General features: G+C 42.2%; 2 protein-coding genes across 3 annotated transcripts; both read right to left on the reverse strand.

The window, feature by feature from the left end:
* Positions 1–2,880: 2,880 nt before the first annotated feature.
* On the reverse strand, positions 2,881–15,773 carry il23r (interleukin 23 receptor). The gene is given in 17 exon segments (XM_084011950.1): positions 2,881–5,263; positions 5,547–5,637; positions 6,818–6,905; positions 7,018–7,158; positions 9,507–9,662; positions 9,752–9,850; positions 10,533–10,724; positions 10,804–11,005; positions 11,690–11,836; positions 11,840–12,052; positions 12,139–12,275; positions 12,507–12,673; positions 13,304–13,427; positions 13,911–14,086; positions 14,159–14,288; positions 14,927–15,038; positions 15,187–15,773. Coding segments are annotated over 16 exon segments (2,763 nt in total). The 5' UTR covers positions 14,988–15,038; positions 15,187–15,773; the 3' UTR covers positions 2,881–4,624.
* A 628-nt stretch (positions 15,774–16,401) lies between these two features.
* LOC311014370 (cytochrome P450 2J4-like) lies at positions 16,402–23,294 on the reverse strand. 2 transcript variants are annotated; one of them, XM_084010949.1, is made up of 9 exons: positions 23,055–23,294; positions 21,166–21,328; positions 20,895–21,044; positions 20,363–20,523; positions 18,386–18,562; positions 18,159–18,294; positions 17,832–18,019; positions 17,395–17,536; positions 16,402–16,977 (listed from the first exon to the last, which is right to left on the reverse strand). In XM_084010949.1, the coding sequence occupies exons 1-9, from the start codon at positions 23,253–23,255 to the stop codon at positions 16,802–16,804; spliced, it is 1,494 nt and encodes a 497-aa protein (XP_083867075.1). In that variant the 5' UTR covers positions 23,256–23,294; the 3' UTR covers positions 16,402–16,801. The 2 variants fall into 2 exon arrangements, with proteins under 2 accessions (XP_083867075.1, XP_083867074.1); XM_084010948.1 differs by having other exon boundaries at positions 18,159–18,297.
* Between the last annotated feature and the right edge of the window lie 199 nt (positions 23,295–23,493).

Raw genomic sequence — 23,493 nt, forward strand, 5'->3', positions numbered from 1 at the left:
ATTAATATAGTAAAACATTATTCCCTGTAATATTCTAATGTCTGGACATTTAGAAAGAATAAAGGCAGCTTATGTTTTTACTCATATATTTTCTTGCGGTTGTATGCCTCCGCCAACCATTCGAGTTGCAGTCCAAAGTGTCATTGCTTTACTTTATCCTGTTAGACATTGGCGAGCAACTCTCCCAATTAGCATATTCATTATTAAAGGGATAGTTCGGAATTTTGGACATAAGACCTATTTTCCAAGTGAGCCGGTGTGTTCGAGACGTCTGGAGACGTTTTCAAGAAATTTCATTCAGTTCTTCTAGTTGCCGAGTTTGCTTGTGCTATGGCTAGCGCAAGTCAATGGTTCTAGTTAGCCAGGCATTGAAAACAGTCTTGCCCACTCCACAGTGCACCCGAGGCAAATCAATTAAAACACTAGACTGTCGATGTACATATCTGTGTTGATAGAATAATATTTGAAACAAAACTAACCTTGCATCGCATGAATCATCCATTTTTTGAGGGACTAGTTTCTCAGCAGCAGCGGAATTTTACTTTGCTCCGTCGGACTCAAAACTCTAAGACGCGCTGCCCGAAATACTGCCCGTATATAGGCAATCGAACGGGCCGAACTGTCGGCACCTATACCCCCAAGGCTGTCTGAAAAGCCCTCGGAGCTCACGGCCACGCAAAGCCACAATTACGCACCACAAAACCGGACCACTGCTCCGTCCGGAGAACCGTAAACCCTCGGACGCGTTGCAGGGATTCCCTCCGGTAAATAGACACATGAACACCGCCGAATATTCGGGCCTCGTGCCCTCAGAGCTGGGTGAAAAGCCCTTGGACTGCAGACCAACACCGGGCAGCCCACGGCCACGTGAATCCACACATACGATCTCCGTCGGACTCAAAACTCTAAGACGCGCCGCCCAAAATACTGCCCGTAAATAGGCAATCGAACCGGGCCAAACTGTCGGCACTTATACCCCCAACCCCGGTTGGGTTTGGGTGAAAAAAAACTACTCATCAGAGTCTTCAAAAGTTTCACTATATTCTCCAAAAGTGTCCATTTCTGTGAGATTGAAGAAACTAGCACTGTAGGCTACTCTGCGTCTGTAGCAATGACAGCAGGTAAACAAACTATTATAGAACCGGTAACTTATAAGTGTTAGGTGATATCACTCCCCCGCTGCCATAGCCTACTAGGAAGTATGACACGCTGCTGCTGCTGCTGCTGAGACATTAATCCTTAAAAATGCAAGGTTGGTTTTATTTCAAACATTCTATCCACACATATGTACATCGATAGTCTGCCGTTACAATGGATTTGCCTCGGGTGCACTGTGGAGTCGGTATGAGTGTTTTAATGCCATGCTACCTAGAACGATTGACTTGCGCTAGCCATAGCATAAGCGAACTCGGCAACTAGAAGAACTGAATGAAATGTCTTGAAAACGTCTCCAGACGTCTTGAACACACCGGCTGACTTGGAAAATAGGTCTTATGTCCAAAATTCCGAACTATCCCTTTAAAGCCAAGACGTGTTTTGTACGGTCACAGCGACTTTTGGATCTCCAATTTCAAATCCAAGACGTCCGAGTGGATGTTTGCGCCAAATTTGTATAAATTCACACAATGGGAATGAGACAGACACGAGGTCACAGTGACCTTGACCTTTGACCGCCAGCAATTCAAATCATCCAGGACATCCTCACATCCAGGCCAACTGTTGTGCCAAATGTGAAAAAAAATCCCTCGAAGCGATTCTGGGACAGACGAAGGGACAACCCCCAAAAACATGACACCAACATAAAGATATCTGTCTTATCATCATATTCAAAATTATAGTGTGGTTTTTAAAAAACCTCTCCCTGTGCTACCACAACAAACTGCTGCAGGTTTGATCTCATATAGTCCTGAATCACAAAATAAACAAATGACTCGTGGAGGAAAGTCTGCAGGCTGATGTTCTGACGACATCTTGGCTGTGCAACACCTGCAGCAACACAACAAACCCCCCACGTGCATTTTCCACACGCTGTCTCGCTCCCTCCGTCGTGTGGGACGCCCCTGTAAGCCGCATCACGTTCACCTTCGGATGTATGAAGGGTTCAGTGACTGCTGCGTTACGCAGAAACACTGAACGCTGGAATTTCGGTTCTCAATGCGGAAGTGAGACAGCTCTCAGGAAGTCTTGAATAACGGTGTTTAACTGCAGGTGGTGCATGTTTGACTACCACCACGCGATGCCAAACACTGAGATGTTACCCCCCGCCTCCCCCAACTGACTTTTTTTCTGGGTGTGTAGTGGAGTTATTTCAGCTTCACTTCACCAGCTCACAAAACATGATGTTTAACATTAGCAACAGAGAGGTCACACCCTGAAATTACAGAACAGAAACACTTCATGCAGCACAGTTTGATTCTAAGTAGTTCAACAAGTTGAAACTATGCCTCAATTAATGGATAATAAATAACTATACGTTGACAGCGTGAGCGAGCTCAGTGGTGCTTGGTGAGCATTATCAATCGAGCTGGACAAATAGCACAAGGAAGGTGGAAAAATATGTATGTTTGAGGGCTGAACTGTCTCTTTAAGTGCAGCGATGCATGTCCGCAAATTTACAAAGGATTAAATGGGCTCATACTTTTACTCATATATTTTCTTAATTTGAAGAAATGTGCATTCCAAACCATTTCTAACATCAAATATTCAAGAATGGGACAGACATGAGGTCACAGCGACCTTGAGCTTTGACCTCCAGCAATTCAAATGATCCAATAACCCAGTTAGTACGTCCTTGAGTCCAGGCGGACGGTTGTGCTAAATGTCAAGAAATTCACTCAAAGCGTTTCTGGGACAGACCGAGGGAAAACATAGAAATGTTTTTTAAATTTTAAAATTTTTTTTTTTTTTTTTTTAATTTTCAAACCACAAGCCGATCTAGTTCCATGTATTCAAGAAGGCCAATAACTAGGCGACCTTCACCAAAACAATCTAAATGGACGACATGTTTGAGGGGTGAACTGTCCCTTAAAAAAAAAAGGACTAAGAGTCCACAACATGCTAACAGCTCTCTGTGGTTGTACTTGCTCTGCGCTAGATGCTAACATCGGCATGCTAACATGCTGACATTGGCAATGCTAACATGTTTATGTTTCGCAGGTGTATTGTTTGCACCATGCTCACCACCATAGTTCAGCATAGTAGCATGTTAACATTTCCTCATTAGAACTAAACACAGCATATCTAAGTGTTGGTGACTTGATGATACAATTTATCCTGAGGGGAACTTCCACTGCATTTCATCTGATAGTTGTCAAGATGCTTTCTTTTAAAACCCCAAATGTCAACCTCATGGTGGCACTGGATGAGAAGTCAGTGGATGAACATTTGAAGGATGAAGTCATTTGGATACATCCTCCAGAAACCATGAATGTATGCTCAAAGTTCCATAGAAATCCATCCAACCGGACAAAATCTCGATTGGTAGGAAGAAGTTCTGTCAATGGGAAGCTGACAACCTAGACGCTGATCTTTAAAGCATCAACACGTTTATTCTGTACAAACAGCATTAGTTACTTCATGAAGTGTGTCTATACAGGAAGTTGTGCCAAATGAATGTGCTGGGACATTGGCATCGAGCCGGCGACCACAACAGACTGAATATCGTCATCAGGGAGGACGTCTCTAACGGCTCCATGGTGTGAGGTGGTGGTGGAGAAGAGGATGCTGCACAAACAGATGTGCGTCATGGAAAACAAATCACATCCTCCTGATTAAACGGCAGAGACCTGTCAGCAACAGACTGATGTACAAACTGTACTGGATCAGGACCGGCGGGTTATATGTGCACAATAAAAACACACAAGAACTAGTGTTGGCAATTATTGTATATTACAATAAGTTATACATTTTTATGGATGGATGGATGGATGGATGGATGGATGGATGGATGGATGGACGGATGGATGGACGGATGGATGGATGGATGGATGGATGGATGGATGGATGGATGGATGGATGGATGGATGGATGGATGGATGGACGGATGGACGGACGGATGGATGGATGGATGGATGGATGGATGGATGGACGGATGGACGGATGGACGGATGGATGGAAGGATGGATGGATGGATGGATGGATGGAGGGATGGATGGACGGACGGATGGACGGATGGATGGATGGACGGACGGATGGATGGATGGATGGATGGATGGATGGATGGACGGATGGATGGACGGATGGACGGATGGATGGATGGATGGATGGACGGATGGATGGATGGAGGGATGGATGGACGGATGGAGGGAGGGAGGGAGGGAAGGATGGAGGGATGCATGGATGGATGGGGCAATGGATGGAGGGAGGGAGGGAGGGAGGGAAGGAGGGAGGGAGGGAGGGAAGGAGGGAGGGATGGATGGATGAGCTATAGCAATTTCTACACTCTTGGCATTCAGTCAAACTCAACATAAACATTTCTTCATGAATCAGTTCTATTTGCTCTGATTTCACAAAGTCACTGTGGTCCTGGTTTCAGGTGAGGTGGCGCTTTAATATAATGCTTTCTTGAAAGGTCAGTTCATCCGGGCAGATTGTCCCATGTGCTTGTTTCATTCCATCATCCCTGCTACCTCTGTGCGTCACACAGTGATGAAGCTGCTTGGGGGAAATAACCACCAATCAGTGTCGTCTCAACTTCATACTGAAACAAACACGTGTCCTCTGAGTCAAGAGTCACCGTTTCACCTCGTTGTAAATCCAGAGCGGGCGAGTCCGCTTCCACATCGTTCCCAGTCCACGTCTCCCCCAGCAAGAAGCTTCCGTTCAAGAAACGCTTTGTTTCGGGACTTTTAGGCCACAAGAGGCCGCCAACGGAGCTGAGGGTCAGTCCGGGGGGCGGAGTGGTGAAATCCACCTCCATATCGGACAGAAAGCCTCCCAATAATCCTCCGAATCTGACCTCCTCCCCACTTGATGGACCCTCCTGCTCCTCTTCCTCCGCCCCCATCACCTCCTCTACCCGTGGAGGCGACGTAACGATCTGGGGCTTGTAGCTGACGTGCTCCAGAAGGCCGTCAACGAGCATCGTCTCAGGGTCGGACGCCAGCAAGGGCGTCCCCGCCGCGGGTTCCACGGATCCGCCCTGGGACGACTGGGCGTGGACCGTGGGGTAAACGCCGTCGCTCTCTTCCCGGGAGATCAAACTGATGGGCGACAGCGGGGGGTCGCTGTAGGACGACGAGAAGGACGGTTCGCCTCCGCATTGCTGTCGGACAAAAAACAAGCGAAAGCAAAGCCACGTTTAGATTTGAAACAATGAGTGGATTGCAGATATGTTTGGCAAAGTCATGTCATCACATCTCTGGTGTTGACTCAAAGTAAAAGCAGAAAGTAACAACTGACATCACTTCCTGTTTTGGGTCCACACCTCTTCTAGAAACTACAGTGAAGTCATGTTGCAAATAGCTTTCAATGAGGCTTGTTTTTGTTGGTTTTGGTGCTGTTGCCAGGGGACAGACAGGAAGGTGTCATCAGCGTACTGTGATTACCTCCAGTAGTCTGATGGCGTTGCTGTTTCCTGGTTTTGGTAGGTTTACATCGAGCCACGCAGGTCTGCAGGATACACATTGCTGTTTGATCCTGAAACAGTAAAACAATTAGGTTATAAAAGTCAGAGACGCTTTTTCTAGTATTCTTCAGAACTTTTACTGAAGTAAAAGCAGCTATAGTACAGTGTAAAAATACTCAATACAAGTAAGAGTCATGCATTCAAAATCGTATTTTAACTTAACGTGCAAAAGTATTGAAATGTGAAAAAATATCTTGATCATAACTATTGATGCATTGATGTGTTCATCATTTTAATGTTTCAGCTGGTAGCTTCACCTCTAATAACGCTTCACCTCTAATAACGAATAATAATTTATGTTGATATTCTGTATTAATAATCTAAGTCTGACAGTTACTAAAGTGGTCAAATATGTGTAGAGGAAAAAAGTACAACATTTGCCTCTGTGATGTCATTGAATAGAAGTATGAAGTAGCATAAATTGAAATACTCAAGTAAATTACTGCTGAAAATTTGTACTTAATACACAATTTGAGGTAGTTACATTCCACCACCGGTCAGAGGTGTGGAAAGTACAGACGTTCTGTACTCAAGTAGAAGTACAGATAATTGTGTTCAAGAAGACTCTGGTTGAAGTAGAAGTACTGATCCAACTTCTTTACTAAGTAAAAGCTGAAAAAGTACAGGTTCTGAAATGTACTCAATGTATAAAGTCAAAAGTATCCCTATCAAGGATATTAAAAATATATATTGATAATTCTCCTCAAATGCTAAAACTAAAGTAACAAGCCTGTTTTAAAATGTGAGGAGTAGAAAGTAAAGTAGTCATACGGTTGAAAATTCGACACCGTAACGTAGTATTTTTGTACTTGGTTACTTCCCATCTCTGCCGCCGATTACTGTGTATTACTAATAATGATATCTCCGCAAGCTCAACATCTGCTCAGCTCAAACCAGCATCATCAGATTGTTTTTTTGGACCACATATCCAGATGATTAGCTTTTTGCGAGAGCAGGGGTTTCTGTTCATGATAATCCTGCGGCTTCTCGTTCATGTCGCGGTGTGGCATTTCATGAAATCAGCCACAGTGGCTCCATCCTGGTTACGGGTAAAAGAAAACCTATGCACCTTCACAATTATAACACCATCTAGTGTCTGTTGTGATGGTTTTCCACAAATCAAAGATTTATAAGCCTACATAAAAAAAAAAAAAATAATAATAATAATAATAATAATAATAATAATCATACCTTTCCCTTACACAACTCCAGCACATCAGGTTGGCTACAATCGCTATGAAGAATGTAACGATGAAAACTGACACGATCACCAGGCCAACTACAGGAGACAAGAAAACAAAAAATTCTCTTTAATCTTCCCACTTAAAAGATTCCTTTAAACAGTTAATGGTTGATGTTTTTGTGGCGTGTGATGGCAGCAGGACACCGACCCGAGGGGCCTTCAGGCTGAGAGCAGATCCGGTTCCCTCGCCGCCCTTCTCCTGCCGAGGTGGACGCGCTCAGCTGCAGGGCCAGAGCTCCCTCGGGACAGTCCAGCCAGGTCGGTCTGGGGCCCGAGGCCGGCAACGTCACTGGGATGACAGCAGGATTACTTTTAATGTCAGTTATTCATGTTTTAAAAATATGCAGTTAGGCAACTTCAACAGCCTTTAGTTAGACTGCTACAATCAGGCGGAAATTGGTGGGCCTAGTCGGGATACTGTGTAGAATTTCAGTTCAACGTTCATTTGAATGGAAACAACATAATCTCAATCTCTAAATTAATCCTGTGGTGAGATTTTGTTCAATTACCAATTACCTTTCCAGTTGTTGACGATAAGTCCTGAAAGGGGATGAAAAATGAAATAAAACTCACTTTTTCAGTGCTTCAGTACATTTGGGTATCTGCCTGGAGTAAAAAAAATAAAATAAAATAAAAAAAACCTTCCTTTGTCACATGTAGGCTGAGAATCTTCACCCATGAGTAGAGAACTGCCTTTGCAGAGCTGCAGCATATTTTTCTAAAAACGTCATGAACTGAAAACACGCAGTGAAAAAGTTCTAAGACAAAAACACGGACAATTCTCAGGCGGGCAACACCATGGCAACAGTCAGATGGTAGCCACGCCCTAAATAATACCCTTCTTTATTGTGTAATTGACTCTTAATTGGACCATAATTTCCTAATTGAACATCATGCTGTATTGAACTAGAGATTTAGGCCATAAATTCACATTTACAATGTGTTACTGAGGGGAAAAAAATCAAGTGAGAAGTAGGCTAATTTTCTCATTGACTTCTATACAATCAGAGAGGAGTCGCCCCCTGATGGCCAGCAGAGAGAATTAAGGTTTAAGGCACTTCAGCATTGGCTTCACTATTCAGAACAGGAGGTTGCCACGTGAAGCAAATACAGGTATATTCATACAGATAGTATGAAAGATTGAAGATTAAATCATTAAAATAAGTGCAGTAGAAACCACCAAAAGTATGAACCTGAAAATGAGACGATTTGTTCACGATTTAAAGTGCTCAAAACAAACCAGCTCATGATTGGACGTCGTGGTGAGAAATTAATGAAATTACTTTGAGAGCGACGGTGTTCAGTCACACACAACGTGTCACGCTACAAAGAGGAAAAAGTAAGCCCTCCAGAAATAGCGTATGATGCAGGCTGGTTAGCAGCAGCCTGATGTTTGCATGTGTGCAGGTAGCCACACGGCTTCCTGTTCGTGGTAAAAAAAAAAACGTTTCTAGAAAACTATGATTCACTGCAGGCAGAGATGACAGCCGCTGTTTGAAACGTCAGTTTGCTCAGCCGTGAAAAGCTGCATTTTTAGGTCGAGAACTTACAAAATATATATATTCAAACGGACAATCTGGTTCTGGCTAATTGGATGTGACTCCAATTCAGGAGTTCTGAGGCAATAAAACTAGCAAATTTGGATGTATTTTCTCATGATCAATAAATAAAGGGTTAAATGCAACAATAACGGGTGCATCAGCCCAAATCATTGGGATTCCTTCCACAGAGGTTCATGAAAACCGGACCAAAGGTTTTTCCGTAATCCTGCCGAGCGACAGCAAATCAAAGTGAAAACGTTCGAGACGGAGGTAATTAATCACAAGAGACTCAAACAAGCAGCCATCGGTTTTGCTGTCTGACTCTCACCACATTACTGGAAGGGAGAGGTGAAATACCCTGCTGATGCACCCAACCTCTGTGGGAGTGCACGCTTTCCATTATGTAACAGTGGCTTGTGCTGAAGCACGATACGTGCACGCCGCCGCATGTGGACTTTCTCAGCCATGTGCACGGGGACATGTCAGCAGGAAAGGTACACGCACATACAACATACGGCTCAATGAAAGAGAGAAGTCGTCTTCATGTGTAAAGACAGGAAACGACTCACAGCAAAGTTGTGTTTCCTCCAAACCCTTACATTTAATAACCTGAGTAGGAACATTGATTTGGTCTTATCGCAGGAGAAATTGGGCTTTTCTTCATTGTGAATTTAGAACAACTCACGTTTCATGATTAATCGACGGTCGACAGAAAATGAATGGCTATTTGATTATCGATTATGTGTTTAAGTCACTTTTTTTAAAGCAAAAAATGACGTTCACTGGTTCAAGCTTTTTTTTACATTGCAGTGACATGCTGCTTTATTTTCATTGTGATGGAGTAAAAGGTGTCCCAGTCACTTCCACACAGGGAGGCCTGGAGCTTATTAAGGAAACCTGGTATCAGACATGTCCTCGGTATCGGCTGATACCCAAACCCAGGTATCTGTCCAGGTATCGGGACTGAAAACTTCAGATCAGTGCATCCCTAACATTAATAACTCAAATAAGAAGAACACTATATATACATATATATACATATATATATATATTTCTTTGGATTTAATAAACAACCAAAATCAGCGGGTGAAGTCACCTCTGAGTTCTGGGTTGCTGTTGTCCAGCGTCTGGAGATAGACGGTGTAGTTTAAAATGAAGCCTTTCTGCTTGTCTACGGGCAGCTCGTCCCACTGGATCCGGATCCGCCTGGACCTGTGGACCAGTACGGACACGTTGGGACCGGATGCCGGCTCTGAAAAACAAAGCGCAGACAGAGTGATAGGATAGTATAGGATGATGGGTCTGGGCTGTGATAACGTGTGTTGTCTGAATCTCCCTTACTCTGTTCTTTGGAGTAGACCAGCCCGGAGGATGGAGCACTGACGCCCCTGCTGGTCACAGCATATAGAGAGATATTGTACCTCACACCTGCAGTCAGGCCTGCAACCAAACAGAGAAACTGTCACCACAGACAGAATGTTGCCTGCAGTAGTATTAAGACGGTGAAGACAGTCGACGATTAAAGTTAGAAAAGCACAAACTAGTGTAATCCCCAGACTGCCCAAAGAGGTCCCCGTTGTTCAGATTATGGATTCCTGATCTAATAGCAGGTTTTCTGTTATTCCACCACATGTGTGCAGGGGTGCAGATCCGATGTCAGGGTTGGGGGGGGGGGGGGGGGGGGGCACTAAAGTGATTTTTTTATTTTTTTTATTTTTTTTTGCCGTATGCAACTCATGCCATGTCACCATAAATCACAACTTCATAGAGGCTCGCCATATCATTCTAAATGTACTATACAGGGAATTATTTATTGTGCTTCCCTTTCTTGTTTATTTGTCATAAACAGCCAACAGCATGTATCACTGCTTACTTAACTGTTATATTAGTAAATCATAATTTTAAGGGTCTCGGGCATGTAAAGTCTACTCGTGTTCTCATCTGTCTCCTCCCCCCAATTCCTCTCACCCTCTTCAGTGTATGGGACTACTTTATGCATGCATAATTGATATGGATGAGGTCTGAAAATACATTTGTTCAATTTTGAATAATTTAGGGTATTTTTATTGTCCGGTGTGTGTGTGTGTGTGTGTGTGTGTGTGTGTGTGTGTGTGTTGCGTACCTGTGATGAAGGTGCTGGTTTGATCTTTAGACACTTCCCGCCAGTGCAGAGCGGCCGCAGGCACACTCGTCCATTCTAACACGTAACGCAGCAGCTCTCCTCCAGACGTCGGCCGGTGTTTGTACCAGGACACGAACGCAGCGCTGTGATTGGCTGCAGGAGCCAACGCTCTTAAGACGGGTCCAGAATCACCTAAGCAGTCAAGAAATAAACTTCCAATTTCTTCTTCTTAGTTACCTCAATGTGTTTTTCCCGACTAACATCTACGCACCTGAGTGTCTGAGCGGGACGTCGGCCGGCGGAGACGTCCCGTACAACGTGACGGCACTGATGCTCAGAGCCTGGACCTCCGCTGGCACCTGGAGGGAACACTGGCTCAACGCAGCCGGGCAGACCACTTCCTGCTGCTGCTCTTGACCCAGGAAGATCTTGTAGTGTTGCACATCACCGCTGTGATCTTCTGGAGACGGAGGCTGGGGAAGAAAGTCCATCCATCACTCAGGGTTTTACTTTTTATGTATGTCGTCCAGCGAGCATGTTTTTAAGATCACCGTCATATCTGTCAATGTAATATGAGTCTGAGCAGACGGGAACCTTTAATGCTCACTAATTAACACATTATAACTTCCATTATGCGCCCGTGTCCATCTGGTCTCCATTTAAGGTAACACTTCCTGTGAGAGCCATGTCCATAATGCATCATAAACATACACATAATGCTTAAAGTCATAGTTATGAGCACTCATTTTCAAAATGCACACATTATAAAGCATTTCGTAATGACTTATCGACCCAATCTATAATACATTATAATCACTGTCTTAATATTTTCTTATTTTTGAGTTCAAATATAAATCAATTTAAGAAGCTAATTGTTAATGATATATTATGATAGACACGTTTTACATGCTTGAACTAAACTAAAGTAAACATTATAACAGTGATTATAATGCATTATAAAAAAAACAAGAGAGTTATAATACCCTTTGATCCTTGCAAATAAAATATTAATGAGTAACGGGCAAACATCTCGGAACTGAAATGTTTCTCCATTATTTCCTAGAAATGTACCATGTTTATGGTATTTGGTAGAACTTTGTATTACAGGCGACGTTAATACAAAAAGTCAGATATCATGAACAGTGACGACACTTTACCTTCCACAAAACTTTCAACATCCGCTGCCCGTTCGCCCCCAGGATGCCGAACATCCTCCACGCATGCATCAGCTGAGATGGACCTACAGATAAAGGGTTTTCTATGAGTCGACGACACAGATACCAGATTGCCTTTGTTGCACAACATCACGATGATTTGCCTTTTCCAGGACTCCTCCCCCTCACAGATGGGCTCCATTTGCTGCACAATGACCTCTTACTAGAGGTCAACCTGGTCGCGTTGATGCGCGTCGGCCCCGATGGCGGGTTGCACGTTCTCATCTGGAACTCATAGTCAGTCAGAGGCCTCAGGCCGTCCACCCGAATCTCACCCTCGCTGACTTCTGTTCCCTCCCCCGCTTCCTAGAAAGCACAACGATATCAAGTCAGCCGCACGCCATTGCTGCAAAAAAAAAAAAAACCCACAAGTCTATCACACGTCACTTTACCCAGGAGCCGTTATTGGCGCGGAGCCTGACGTCGGTGGTGAGATTCTCTGAAGTTTCAGAGGTTTCCCTTCGCAGCACGGCTGATACGGAGTTATTCCCAAAGTCCAACTGCATGATACGAGGCGTCTCTGGTGTCACTGCAGCAAAGGTCAAAAGTCAAAATATTCAAAAGTTCTCTGGAACAACCAGCAACTGTTCCCCTTCAACGACATTTACAAGAACAGAGAGACAATTAGCTGATAGCCAGGTCAGATTAGTCACAATGATGACTCATTCCTCCAGAGAAATACATGATGATTTAGATGAAAAAAAAAAATCCTTTGAAGTGTTAAATGTTGATGCACACTTCTTCAGAAATGAGATCTCACTTATATCTTTCACGCGGAGGACGAACGGATCAGATCGCGAAGCTCCAAAGTGGTTGGAAGCAGCGACAATCAGCCGGTACGCTGTGTTTGCTTCTATCATTCCCCGCCGTATGGTGGCTTTGTCAGCATCCTGGATCTGATCCAACAGGATCTGGGTCCCGTTTTCTCTGAAAATTTAAAAAAACAATAAGCTTTGCTTAATTATTAAAATTAAAGGTGCTATTGACAACATTAATAACATCTAGCCACTAGATGTCTCACTCGCACTCCCCCCTTCCCATGCATCACATCACAACACAGCTGGTGCTCAAAGCCCATGCCCCTCAATGGGTTGCCAGTTCGTTGCACAACCTGCGTTTTCATGGTCATGTGGAGTGACACTCAGACAGTCTCGTGTCATGTCAAGTGATGAATCATATGAATACATTTTGAACAATGTTCACTCTGGTCTTGCTCCTCCTTTTGTCACTTAGCACTTGGGACTGGTACCGAAATGCCTTCAAATTCAGCCATTTTTCAGTTTTTTCCACACTAACTGGCAACCCCAAAGACTCTTGACCCCTGACTACGCAGAGATACCACGTGATACCACCGTCGCTTTTCTATTGGCCCACAAGCCTTGCTAGAATCCACAGCTACACATCTACACAGACGTAAACAATACATTAATTTTGGAGCCGTCACATTTTTAAAAAAATGATTAATTCACAATAAAAAAAGAAATGTTCACGAGAAGTGATACTTTGATTCGGCTCTGTGGATGTATATCTTAATATGACCTTAAACTAAATGCATACCTGTTGAGTGAAATGTTGTAGGTAGTGAGGAGGTGCGTGTCGCGTCCTCTCTCCCACCAGCAGTCGATGACATCAGAGCTCTTTGACGTTTCACAGAGAATGTTTGCAGGTTTATCTGGAGGGACTTCAAGCGTAGAGGAAAGAAAACAGAAGAGAAAATGAACGGAAAGCAAATAACTGACATTCCGTACGCTCCGTTAACCCTGAAAACTATGTCTACGGCTGATCGACAACAAAGTTTGATTTGACCTTTCCTCCCCGGAGAGAATAATGGGAGTGAAACGTTTTCTGCTTCTTTTTTTCTGCCTCCACATCCCCGTGTTAAAGGAGCAGTGTGTAGGATTTAGTGGCATAGCCTTCCCGCTCACCCCTCCCTTTTCCAAGTGTGTCGGAGAACTACGAACAAAAAAACTCTCTCTCTCTCTCTCTCTCTAGAGCCATTGTTTAGTTTGTCCACTCTGGGCTTCTGTAGAAACATGGCGAAGAACACGACACTGATAACATACGAGACTCCAGACGGGTCATTTCAACACAAAGTCTCTTCCGAAAATACTGAATACTGAGTTTAATTCACATTTCGGAACTTGTGATAGCCAAGTGTACATACGGCCGCCACGCAGGTCCAGCCCGCTGACGACCTTGGACAGCTGGTCGCTCTGCAGCTTGCAGCGCACCGTGGATCGCGGCGTCCGCACATCAACCAGGCTGAATATCGTCGTGGTGCAGTTGACTTTCTTCCCAGAATGCACTGTGTTGCCGTTCAGCTCCAGGGACATTTTGGAACTGCAAGACAGCATCGTAACATTTTTAAATACAGGCCCAGAAGCTGACGAGTGTTATTGTGTGGTTTTCTACCTCCGCTGACATCTTTTGACGTGGCAGGACACGGTCAGGTTGGAGCCGATGAGGAAGAGCTGAGCCGGTTTCACCGTCAGGTAGCCGAGGCCGTTGAAGCGCTGGCAACTAGCCGGGAGCAGACGGCATCCTGGGAAAAACAACCACAGGTTAGAAAACGTAAGGCTTACAATTGGATGCTACACTTATTTAAATGGATTTTGCCCTATTATCTGTTCATTTAATTTATTCACAGTTCTTTGTTTCATTTCATTTTAACTTTTTTTATTCTGTTTTATCTCGTTTTAACTGTATTTGCCTGTTTTAAACTGTAAGGTGACCTTGAGTGTTTAGAAAGGTGCTCTTAAATAAAATGTATTATTATTATTATTATTATTATTATTATTATTATTATTAATAATAATAATAATAATTAATAATAATAATAATAATAATAAAAATGTGATTTTGCTTTGTCTGTCAAAGCTCTTTGTAAACTTTTGTTTTTAAAGGTGCTATACAAACAAGTTTCTTATTATTAAATAATACCTGACAAACATGTTTAAATCCACAAAATGTAAGGATGTTATTCCTTCTCTTCCTATTTCAATAATTGCAATAACACATAATGTTTGCTTTTCCACGATCTGAAAACACCTTTTTATCCCAACGCTGCGGTCGGAGCTGTGAAGGCAAGGTTTAGAGCTTGAAATCACTTAAAAAAAAGCTGCCATGTTGTGAGAGTCAGAGACAGAAAGATGGTGGATGGATGGATGCTGTAACACTCACGCTCGATGGGAAAACTGAGAAGTACGATGGTGAACCTCCAAAAGGTCGAGGAGAGATTCATCCCGGCTCATCTTTCTTCATCTCTCAGAACCCGCTCAGCATGACTCAGCAGCTGGAAACAAAACGTGTAACGACTCACTTCATGGGAATTTTATTTTCCATATGCGAGTTGTATCTGATTAGATTTTTTTAAGGCGACATCTTTAAAACTAGAAATGTCATCACGTTACTTTAGCAGATGTGTTCAGATAAAAGCTCACCAGAATTTCACGCGGTTCACCGATCTGCCTCGTGAGACGCCGCCGACAGAAATGATGTCTGAGGCGCCAACGAGACACCTTAAAGAGGCTGGTGACCTACTTCTGTGGTATTTTGGCAAATTCCGAACCTTTGAACGTTGACTTCAGGACTTTGGTGTCCTACTTCAGCTGCCTGTTTTTCACCACAAAGGCTCAGATGACTTTAAATGTCAGAGGAGTCAAGAACCTGCTCTCATTAAATGTGCTGCTGTTTGCAGACGATCAAGTGTAACATACATGTGACATCAGGCCTTTTATGCAGATTATTGCTTCACAGCAACCCTGTTTCCATTAATCGACATTTATGACAGTTGTTTTTTACTGTAACTTCAAATGTGCTGATGAACAAACGGAGAAAACGCAGTCAATTCATAATAACATGAAAACATCAAAGTGAACTGAATATACTGTACATACATCTGCCCTTTTAAGGAGTAATTATGGTAAAAAAAAAAAAAAACTTACATTTTAGTCTGCGAGAAGTTGCTTCATAATAAACACTTTTAAAAGATATACATTCTCCTCATTTCGCTGGTTGCTTGTGTTCATAGTCCCTCAGAGTGTTTGAAGAATCACGAGCAGAGTCGCTTTTCTTCTCTCGTTTTTTGTGTGACTTTTGCTACTTCAAAAGCTTTCACAGGGAAAATCCAGAGGTGTGATGAGGTCATCATTCACATAAAGATAAAGGAGAAGTAGAAAGGTCATTGATTCAATTTAAGAAAAACTGCTCAAAGTGCTGCACACCATCACCTCGTATTCACCACACCGACTGGTTATTCAAATCTTCTCTCACCAAAGGAAACATCCAGTTTTCTGCAGACTAAATTCCTAAAAACTGCAGGTTAATAACACAGGGTGATGGTTTGCTGCATTGCAATTCTCTAATGGGAGTGTCTTTCCCACCAGTCAAACCTCAGACTCAAACCACAGTGTGAACATGAACACACAGCGGTCTGAAACCGACGCACAAATGAAGTCTCAGACACACACACACAATATAATTGTCCCTTTGAAGTAAATAACTGTACTTTGCCCCTAAAATGGATATAGACTAAGGTAACGAAGGGACTTAGCCTCTCTTTTATTTTTTAAAGAGGAAGTAATTCAATTATAAATGGTGGCAGTTCAGCAGGCTTATCATGCACAGACTACACTCACACATTTAAAACGGCTCATATCATTTATTATTTCACTTAATGTATTGAGCAATATTGTTATTCACCAGCTTTTGTTAATCATTTTTTATAATGATGATAATCTGTTGTGGCACTTCACTCTTCTACATTCAAGTCAAGGTGCTAATTAGACACTTACACTCAAAATGTATTTAAAATCACCATTATGTTATTTACTAATTATATTTCGCTATCTCATAATAATAATTAATAATAATTTTTCACAATTCATTACATACTGAAACTGTATCCTGAATGATTCGCTACCAGCTCGGATTCTTGGACAGATTATACACCGTTTTCATTCTCCAGTCACCATGATGAATATATGTCATTTTCATTACGTCAGCTGTAAGAGGGGCTACAGGTAGACCTAGCAGCCGTTCAGGGCGGTGGGGGGTTTATCGTGGGACGGCACAGAGGCGGTACGGTTTGGGACACAGAGTGGCTCCTAACTTGAAGTCCAGACTCGGCTGCTCTCCGGCAGGCGGCGATAAAGAAAACCTCTGCAGGATGGAGGTGAAGAAGAGGAATAACTCCATCCTGGCCAGCTGCTCCCCAGGACACACACGCTTACCTGTAAATAAACAAGAGGAGCTGCATCCACAACATTTGTATTCACTTTGATAATATGATAAATGGTAGCAGGGCTGTACAGAATGTCTTTGTACTTTTACATTTGAAGTTTCTGTGGAGGTTTTTTGAATTAATCTTAAAATCTGACCTCAAAATTTATGACGCCATCACCCTAAAAAAAACACCACTGGAATCAACAAATAGCATGACACTAGCCTGATCTTTATCTGGAACTTCAAACAGAAAGAATGGCAAAAAAAAAGAGAAAAATCACTCAAATATTAATTAAGAATTCGAAGGTCAATGATGCTGTGAACTTTGGTACAGGAGTCAAGAGTCAAACTGGAAAATTATAGCTGGCAAGCAATGGCATGTATTTTTTTTTATTTTCCTCTATAAATTGTCACGACTGACTGACCTGCAGAAAAAGGAATGAAGGCTTCTCTCTTCCGAAATTTGCCATTCTGGTCCAGAAAATGTTGAGGGTTGAAGGAGTGTGGAGTTTCCCACATGGACTCGTCACGTAGAACAGAGATCAGCGTGGGCATGATAATGGTGCCCTGAGGAATGCCATCAAATAAAAACAGAAAATCAAACAGTATTTAAAAAAAAAAAAAAAAGTTTTTAGAGAGAGGCTAAGTTCCGTCTTACAAAGTTGACCTTCAAGGTTAATTGTCGACCTTGAAAACAGCAGTGAACAAATACCTGGTGATTTACAACCAGCAGCATGTTTTACTACATTCTGAAGTAAAATATATATATAGTAATATATATATATATAGTAATATATATATATATATATATATATATATATATATAAAATGATATTGTTCTTTCTGCGTGTCCATCGTGTACCTTTGGTAGTGTGTACTTGTCCAGCGTTGTGTCCTTCGTCGCCATGCGGACAAGATTCAAGGGAAGGATGTCGGCCATTCTCTGGATTTCGTGGATGACCGCGTTGGTATAGGGCATGTTTTCTCTGTCGGTCAGCGAGGGCATCTTGGATGAACCGACGACGGCATCGATCTCAGCCTGGACTCTCTCTGCACACGGTGAAAACAGGAAACGATGTAAGTCTGTGTAGCCAAGTCAAGGCATCTTAAATGTGGGTCTTAATTTAGATTTCTTTTACTTACTCGGACAGCCTTAAAGGACTTGACGGGAACACACACACACACTCACCTTGTATGTGAGGGTAGTAGATCATGTACAGCAGTCCCCATTGCAAAGTAGAAGAAGTTGTTTCAGTTCCAGCAGCAAACAGGTCCAGAGTACAAATACTCAAATTAAGGAAATCAAACCCAGAATCTTTGTCCTTCTTCTATCAAAAACACAAGTTTCTTGTATCAGTCGACATATTTCATTAGAAAATGTGAAGAGTGCCAAAACCCACAGACACACACACTCACCTCTGCCATCTCCGCCAGGAAGCAGTCGATGAAGTCTCTGGGTGAGGAGGGGTCGAAGCTTTCTCTGTGCTGCTGGATCTTCACTTGGACGAAGTCAATTAGTCTGTGTGTAAGTCTGAATATCCTCTGGTGAGGTCCAGGCAGCCACTTCAGCAGTCGGGGGAAGATATTATATACCTACAGAGCGTGAAGACGGGTAGCTTTGAATCAGGCAACAGACACACACACATTTTATTCGCATTTCATTTAGCTGCTTCAGTTTCAGGGTCCTGGTGTATGGAGCTAGAACAGTCTCATAATTCATAAATGCACACAGAAATTCATAAATGCACAAAAAAGATTTACAAATGAATTTGGGGATTTGTATATACATGTGACTCAAAACACAAATACATTTTCAATGCACACACAAATATGTTTCATTTCATATGTAAGTAAAAAATATTCACATATAAAAAACAAGATTCATAAACATATTTCCAATGCACACACAAATCTAAAAAAAAATCACAAATACATGAATGTTAAAGTATTTGCAATCTTCATCATATACGCATTTGGGGCTTGTTACATTCATATATGAACTGTTGGACCTGTATTTACAAAGTGCTTTTAATTTGTAAACCTCCCTGCATTTGTGTGTGAAACTTTTGAGACTCCCCTGACGTGACTCTGATCCACAAATGCGTTTTTTCTAAGAGGAGGTTGTCTGTAGCCAATCAGATGTCTCCCTCCTTTACAGCCAATCACGTGAGTGCGTTGCGTTGGAGGGATATGGGTGCTAGAGCCAGAATCGACCTTATTTCTGGAGATAATTTCCCTTCTTCCTGTGCTCCCTGTCTTTATGCTGTATAGATTAGGTGTACAGTTATATAAATATCTATTTTTCTTTTATAAAGAAGCATTTTATGGAAGTAATTTATTCCCTCATGAACCGGTGCGGGCGGAGTTGTGTTTTAGACTTTTGGGGGAGACACTCACGTGATTGGCTGTAAAGGAGGGAGACATCTGATTGGCTACAGACAACCTCCTCTTAGAAAAAACGCATTTGTGGATCAGAGTCACGTCAGGGGAGTCTCAAAAGTTTCACACACAAATGCAGGGAGGTTTACAAATTAAAAGCACTTTGTAAATACAGGTCCAACAGTTCATATATGAATGTAACAAGCCCCAAATGCGTATATGATGAAGATTGCAAATACTTTAACATTCATGTATTTGTGATTTTTTTTTAGATTTGTGTGTGCATTGGAAATATGTTTATGAATCTTGTTTTTTATATGTGAATATTTTTTACTTACATATGAAATGAAACATATTTGTGTGTGCATTGAAAATGTATTTGTGTTTTGAGTCACATGTATATACAAATCCCCAAATACATTTGTAAATCTTTTTTGTGCATTTATGAATTTCTGTGTGCATTTATGAATTATGAGACTGTTCTAGCTCCATACTGGTGTTGTGCACACTGTCGTACTGCCACACTGTCAAAGAGAACCAGAGTCATCGCTTCAAGTTCAAATGTCTGAAGTCCACTGATTTAATATTGACAACCTGCCAGGGATACGACGGAGGCACCAAATGCCCCCTTGTTCTGTCCATCTTACTGTATTTAAACAAGGTGCAGTCATCGATTCTAATTCAATACACACTGTTTTATATTACTATATTGATCTGACAGCAGCTGTGACTTTTCAGATTTCAAATACAAAGAGAGCAGCATACGATGAGCTTATGAAGCAAACAAAGTAGCGGTTCTCAAACCTTTTTGGTGAGAAAAGCTGTGTCTAGTTCCCGGTGTTAACGTCTCCGTTGGTTTAATTCAAATGTGAACTGTTTGAATAAAAACGATTCTTAAACCTCAATAAACTGTTACGAGGTCAAATGTATTGTTTTTGGTTTGTTGAATTCAATGTAGTTGTTCAGGAACCCTTTCCACAGAAATAGTGTCTACTGTGCACAAAGCGGGCTCACCTGTCCCCAGAAACCGCCCTCTAAGTACAACAACTCATTGAAGGTCCGAAGAATAAACTGGTGCTGCTCGTCGGTGTACTCGAAGCGATCTCCGAACACCAGGCAGCAGATGACGTTGGACACGGCGCTGTTTGTCAGCGGCTGGGGGTTAAAAGGCTCACCTGTAAGAAAATAAAGACAAAACTTAGATATGTCTGATTATGAATAATAAACAGATTGGTATAAAATGTATCTATCCGATCCCTTAGATCAGTGTCCCAATCAACATTACACTATTGTCAAAATGCATCACAACTACGCGTCATTGTAAACATATCCACACATGGTTTCATACTTAATAAATGCATTTCAACGTTGTTTTTGATTCTACCATCGTTAAAACTTCATGCACAGACACCTGTTTCGTCTCCAAACTCATGGTCGTGACTGTGTCTCTGGGAATTAATGTCTTAGATAATGAAGTAGGGAAACATTACATGGACGTGGTCCTACAAGAAGCATTGGCTGATTAGAAATAAGATTGGTTCAGTGCCTTGCTGAAGGGCAAAAGCCTCATTGAGATAATGGCACTCGTTCTGGATGGACGGCTCCAGGGTCTTCTTGCCAACACCAAAGTTTCGGAGTGTACGAATAGCAAATCTCCTCTGCTGTTTCCACGGATGGCCGTTCGATGCCACCAAACCTTTGGGAAACACACAAAATGGTATTAAGACCAGAAGGAAATGTAAATGGTACAAATAACACTTGGCTGAATGCTACTAACAACCAGCAACTTTTTAAAGAAAATGCAACATGCACACTACCCTTATTCCCAATTGTTGCTTCAAACAATGGTATGGAGGGGCGATCCACGTAGTCCTCTCCCTTTTGGACCAGGGCCTCTCTCACAAGCTTGTAGCCGTTGACTACCACTATTCTTCCACCAAAGAGCCGAAGGGTGAAAATGTTTCCGTATTTTTCTGCAAACTGAGCACACAGAGCCACTGGTGACACAATTTTTGAGGATGTGACACCAGCTACTTGAACAACAGAAATAGTTTTCCTCTTTCATTTGAGTTCAGTTTCTTCAAATGCAAGTCCTGTAGGGATTTGTTGTTCCTTGAATAATCAATAGCTGTACTGGAGGGAAAATGTGTGGCCATCAGTCAACACAGTGAACAAACAGCCAGAGAGACATAATTTGGGATGTACGTCATCTGTCTGTCCCACATCTCAAGGGAGTCTCTTCAAATTTGGCCTAAAATTCCACCTGGAATCAAGGATGAACTGGTTCGTTTCGACAGTTGCAAAGAGAAACAATGATCAGAAAGTGATACAAAACTGCAAAGAAGCCAAACAACCATAAAGATGATGGTGTCATGGTTGTAGAGATTTGTTTGTGTACTGCAGTCTAAATGAGGTCAAACTGTTGCTTTCTCTTTCTGGAATTTTCTCTTATATTCAGATGCGTGTTTTTAAATAGCTGGAGACATTGTATTTCACTTAACAGGGTGTGATACCATATACTCAGTGTTGTCTCAAAGTAACTAAGTACAAGTCAAACTGTACTTTAGACATTCTTCCTTTACAAATGGACATTTTAAACACAGTGCTACAGTTTAACTGCTTTCTGTCAACAGGTTCTTTTTTTCAAACGGCCATCTCTTGACTAACTAAGGAAAACGTTTAGAAAATGTTGCAACAAAACTGCTAGCTTGAACGTGACATTGGTGATGTCATGTCAGCTGAATCAGGTGCTCACTGTGGTGTTCCCCAAGGCTCGATGCTGGGTCCACTTCTCTTTTCCTTCATGTGCCCTCTCGACCACCTTATATGACATAATATCAATTACCTTTTCTATGCAGTTGACTTTCATATCTATCTATCTAACTAACTATCAGAACTCCTGTCAACTGACTAAACTGCTGCAACGGGATTTAACGAAATGTCCTGCAGCTGAATGCAAAACCTCTCCCACCTCCAAAACTCTGCTGGCAGGATTTTGATTTGCGACGATCAGTGTACATTTAGCTCCTCACACTGGCAACCTGTTGCTTTTAGAATCGATTTCAATATATTATTGATTAGTAATCAATTAAATTATCAGACCTCTTGCCTTATGTCCCTTCATGCAGCTTGAGCTCCACATGTCCTCCCTGATTAGACCAAGATCCAGATTAATACACGGTGAAAGGTGAAAGAACCTCTGAAGTCAGGGCTCCTATGAGCTGCCAAAGGAGATCAGGATTGCAAACTCCCACGCGTCTTTAAAAATCACTTTTTTTAATTCACATTTGACATTTAAGTTTGTTTTAATCTGTGTTTTTTTTGTGTTCCGAGTTTTGCCTTTTGGTTCGTTTTATCCTCTTGTTTGAAATGTGTTCTGTTTTATTGTAAAGCACTGTAATTGTGTTTTGAAGTGTGCTTTATAAATACAGTTATTGTTGTTGTTTTTTAACTTTTGGTTCTTTAAGAATGCAGGATTTATTTATGTAGGCTATTTATTTTTAGAGTATTTCCATACTGTGATATTGCTACATTTCTAGTAGTAAAACACCTGGAGAGGCAGATGTTTTCCTCCTGTTTACGGTTAGGGTTTGGTTCAGGAAAAAGTGGGGGTGTTAGGGGGGCATAAACTCGGGGAAACAGTCCTCGGGTCTGCGTAGCCCTCCCTCGTGCACTACCGCGCGCGCACTGAGATTACATACGGTACCTCTCCGATCTGTAGGTGGAACCTGGTGGTGTCCATGCGATGAAGGTCCCCGATGAACGGAGCGGACCAAGGACCCGGGGGAAAGTTGGGCGGAACCCTGTTCTTCAGAACCTCAGCCAATAACAGGAAAACACACAGAAATATCAAAACACTGGCGCCGTCCAGCCACTCCAAGCAAAGTGTATGGTATATAGCCTCCATGTTCGCAGGCCAGTTAGGTAACTTGTACAAGGAAGCGGTCCAAACTCTGACACAAGAAAAGTCTTCTGGTGTTCGTGCCTGACCTTCAAAATAAAAGCACAAAACATACACACAGCCAGGCTGTAATGGATTTTGGTGAAGGGTATTTCTCATATATATATATATATATATATATATATATTCTCGGTGAGAATAATTGTAACTACTCGATACCACGGGCAACTTTATCTTTAATAAT

This window comes from Eutrigla gurnardus, assembly GCF_963514095.1.
Source record: "Eutrigla gurnardus genome assembly, chromosome: 6".
Lineage (NCBI taxonomy): Eukaryota > Metazoa > Chordata > Actinopteri > Perciformes > Triglidae > Eutrigla > Eutrigla gurnardus.

Bases quoted from the DNA above. Each gene is read 5' to 3' on its own strand.
- LOC311014370 (XM_084010948.1), bottom strand. From the start codon at position 23,255: ATGGAGGCTATATACCATACACTTTGCTTGGAGTGGCTGGACGGCGCC. The intron at 21,045-21,165 runs GTAGTGTGCATG...TGTTTCCCAAAG, and splicing joins AGCAACAATTGGGAATAAGG to GTTTGGTGGCATCGAACGGC. The intron at 18,020-18,158 runs GTGAGTGTGTGT...CACCGTGTGCAG, and splicing joins CTACTACCCTCACATACAAG to AGAGAGTCCAGGCTGAGATC.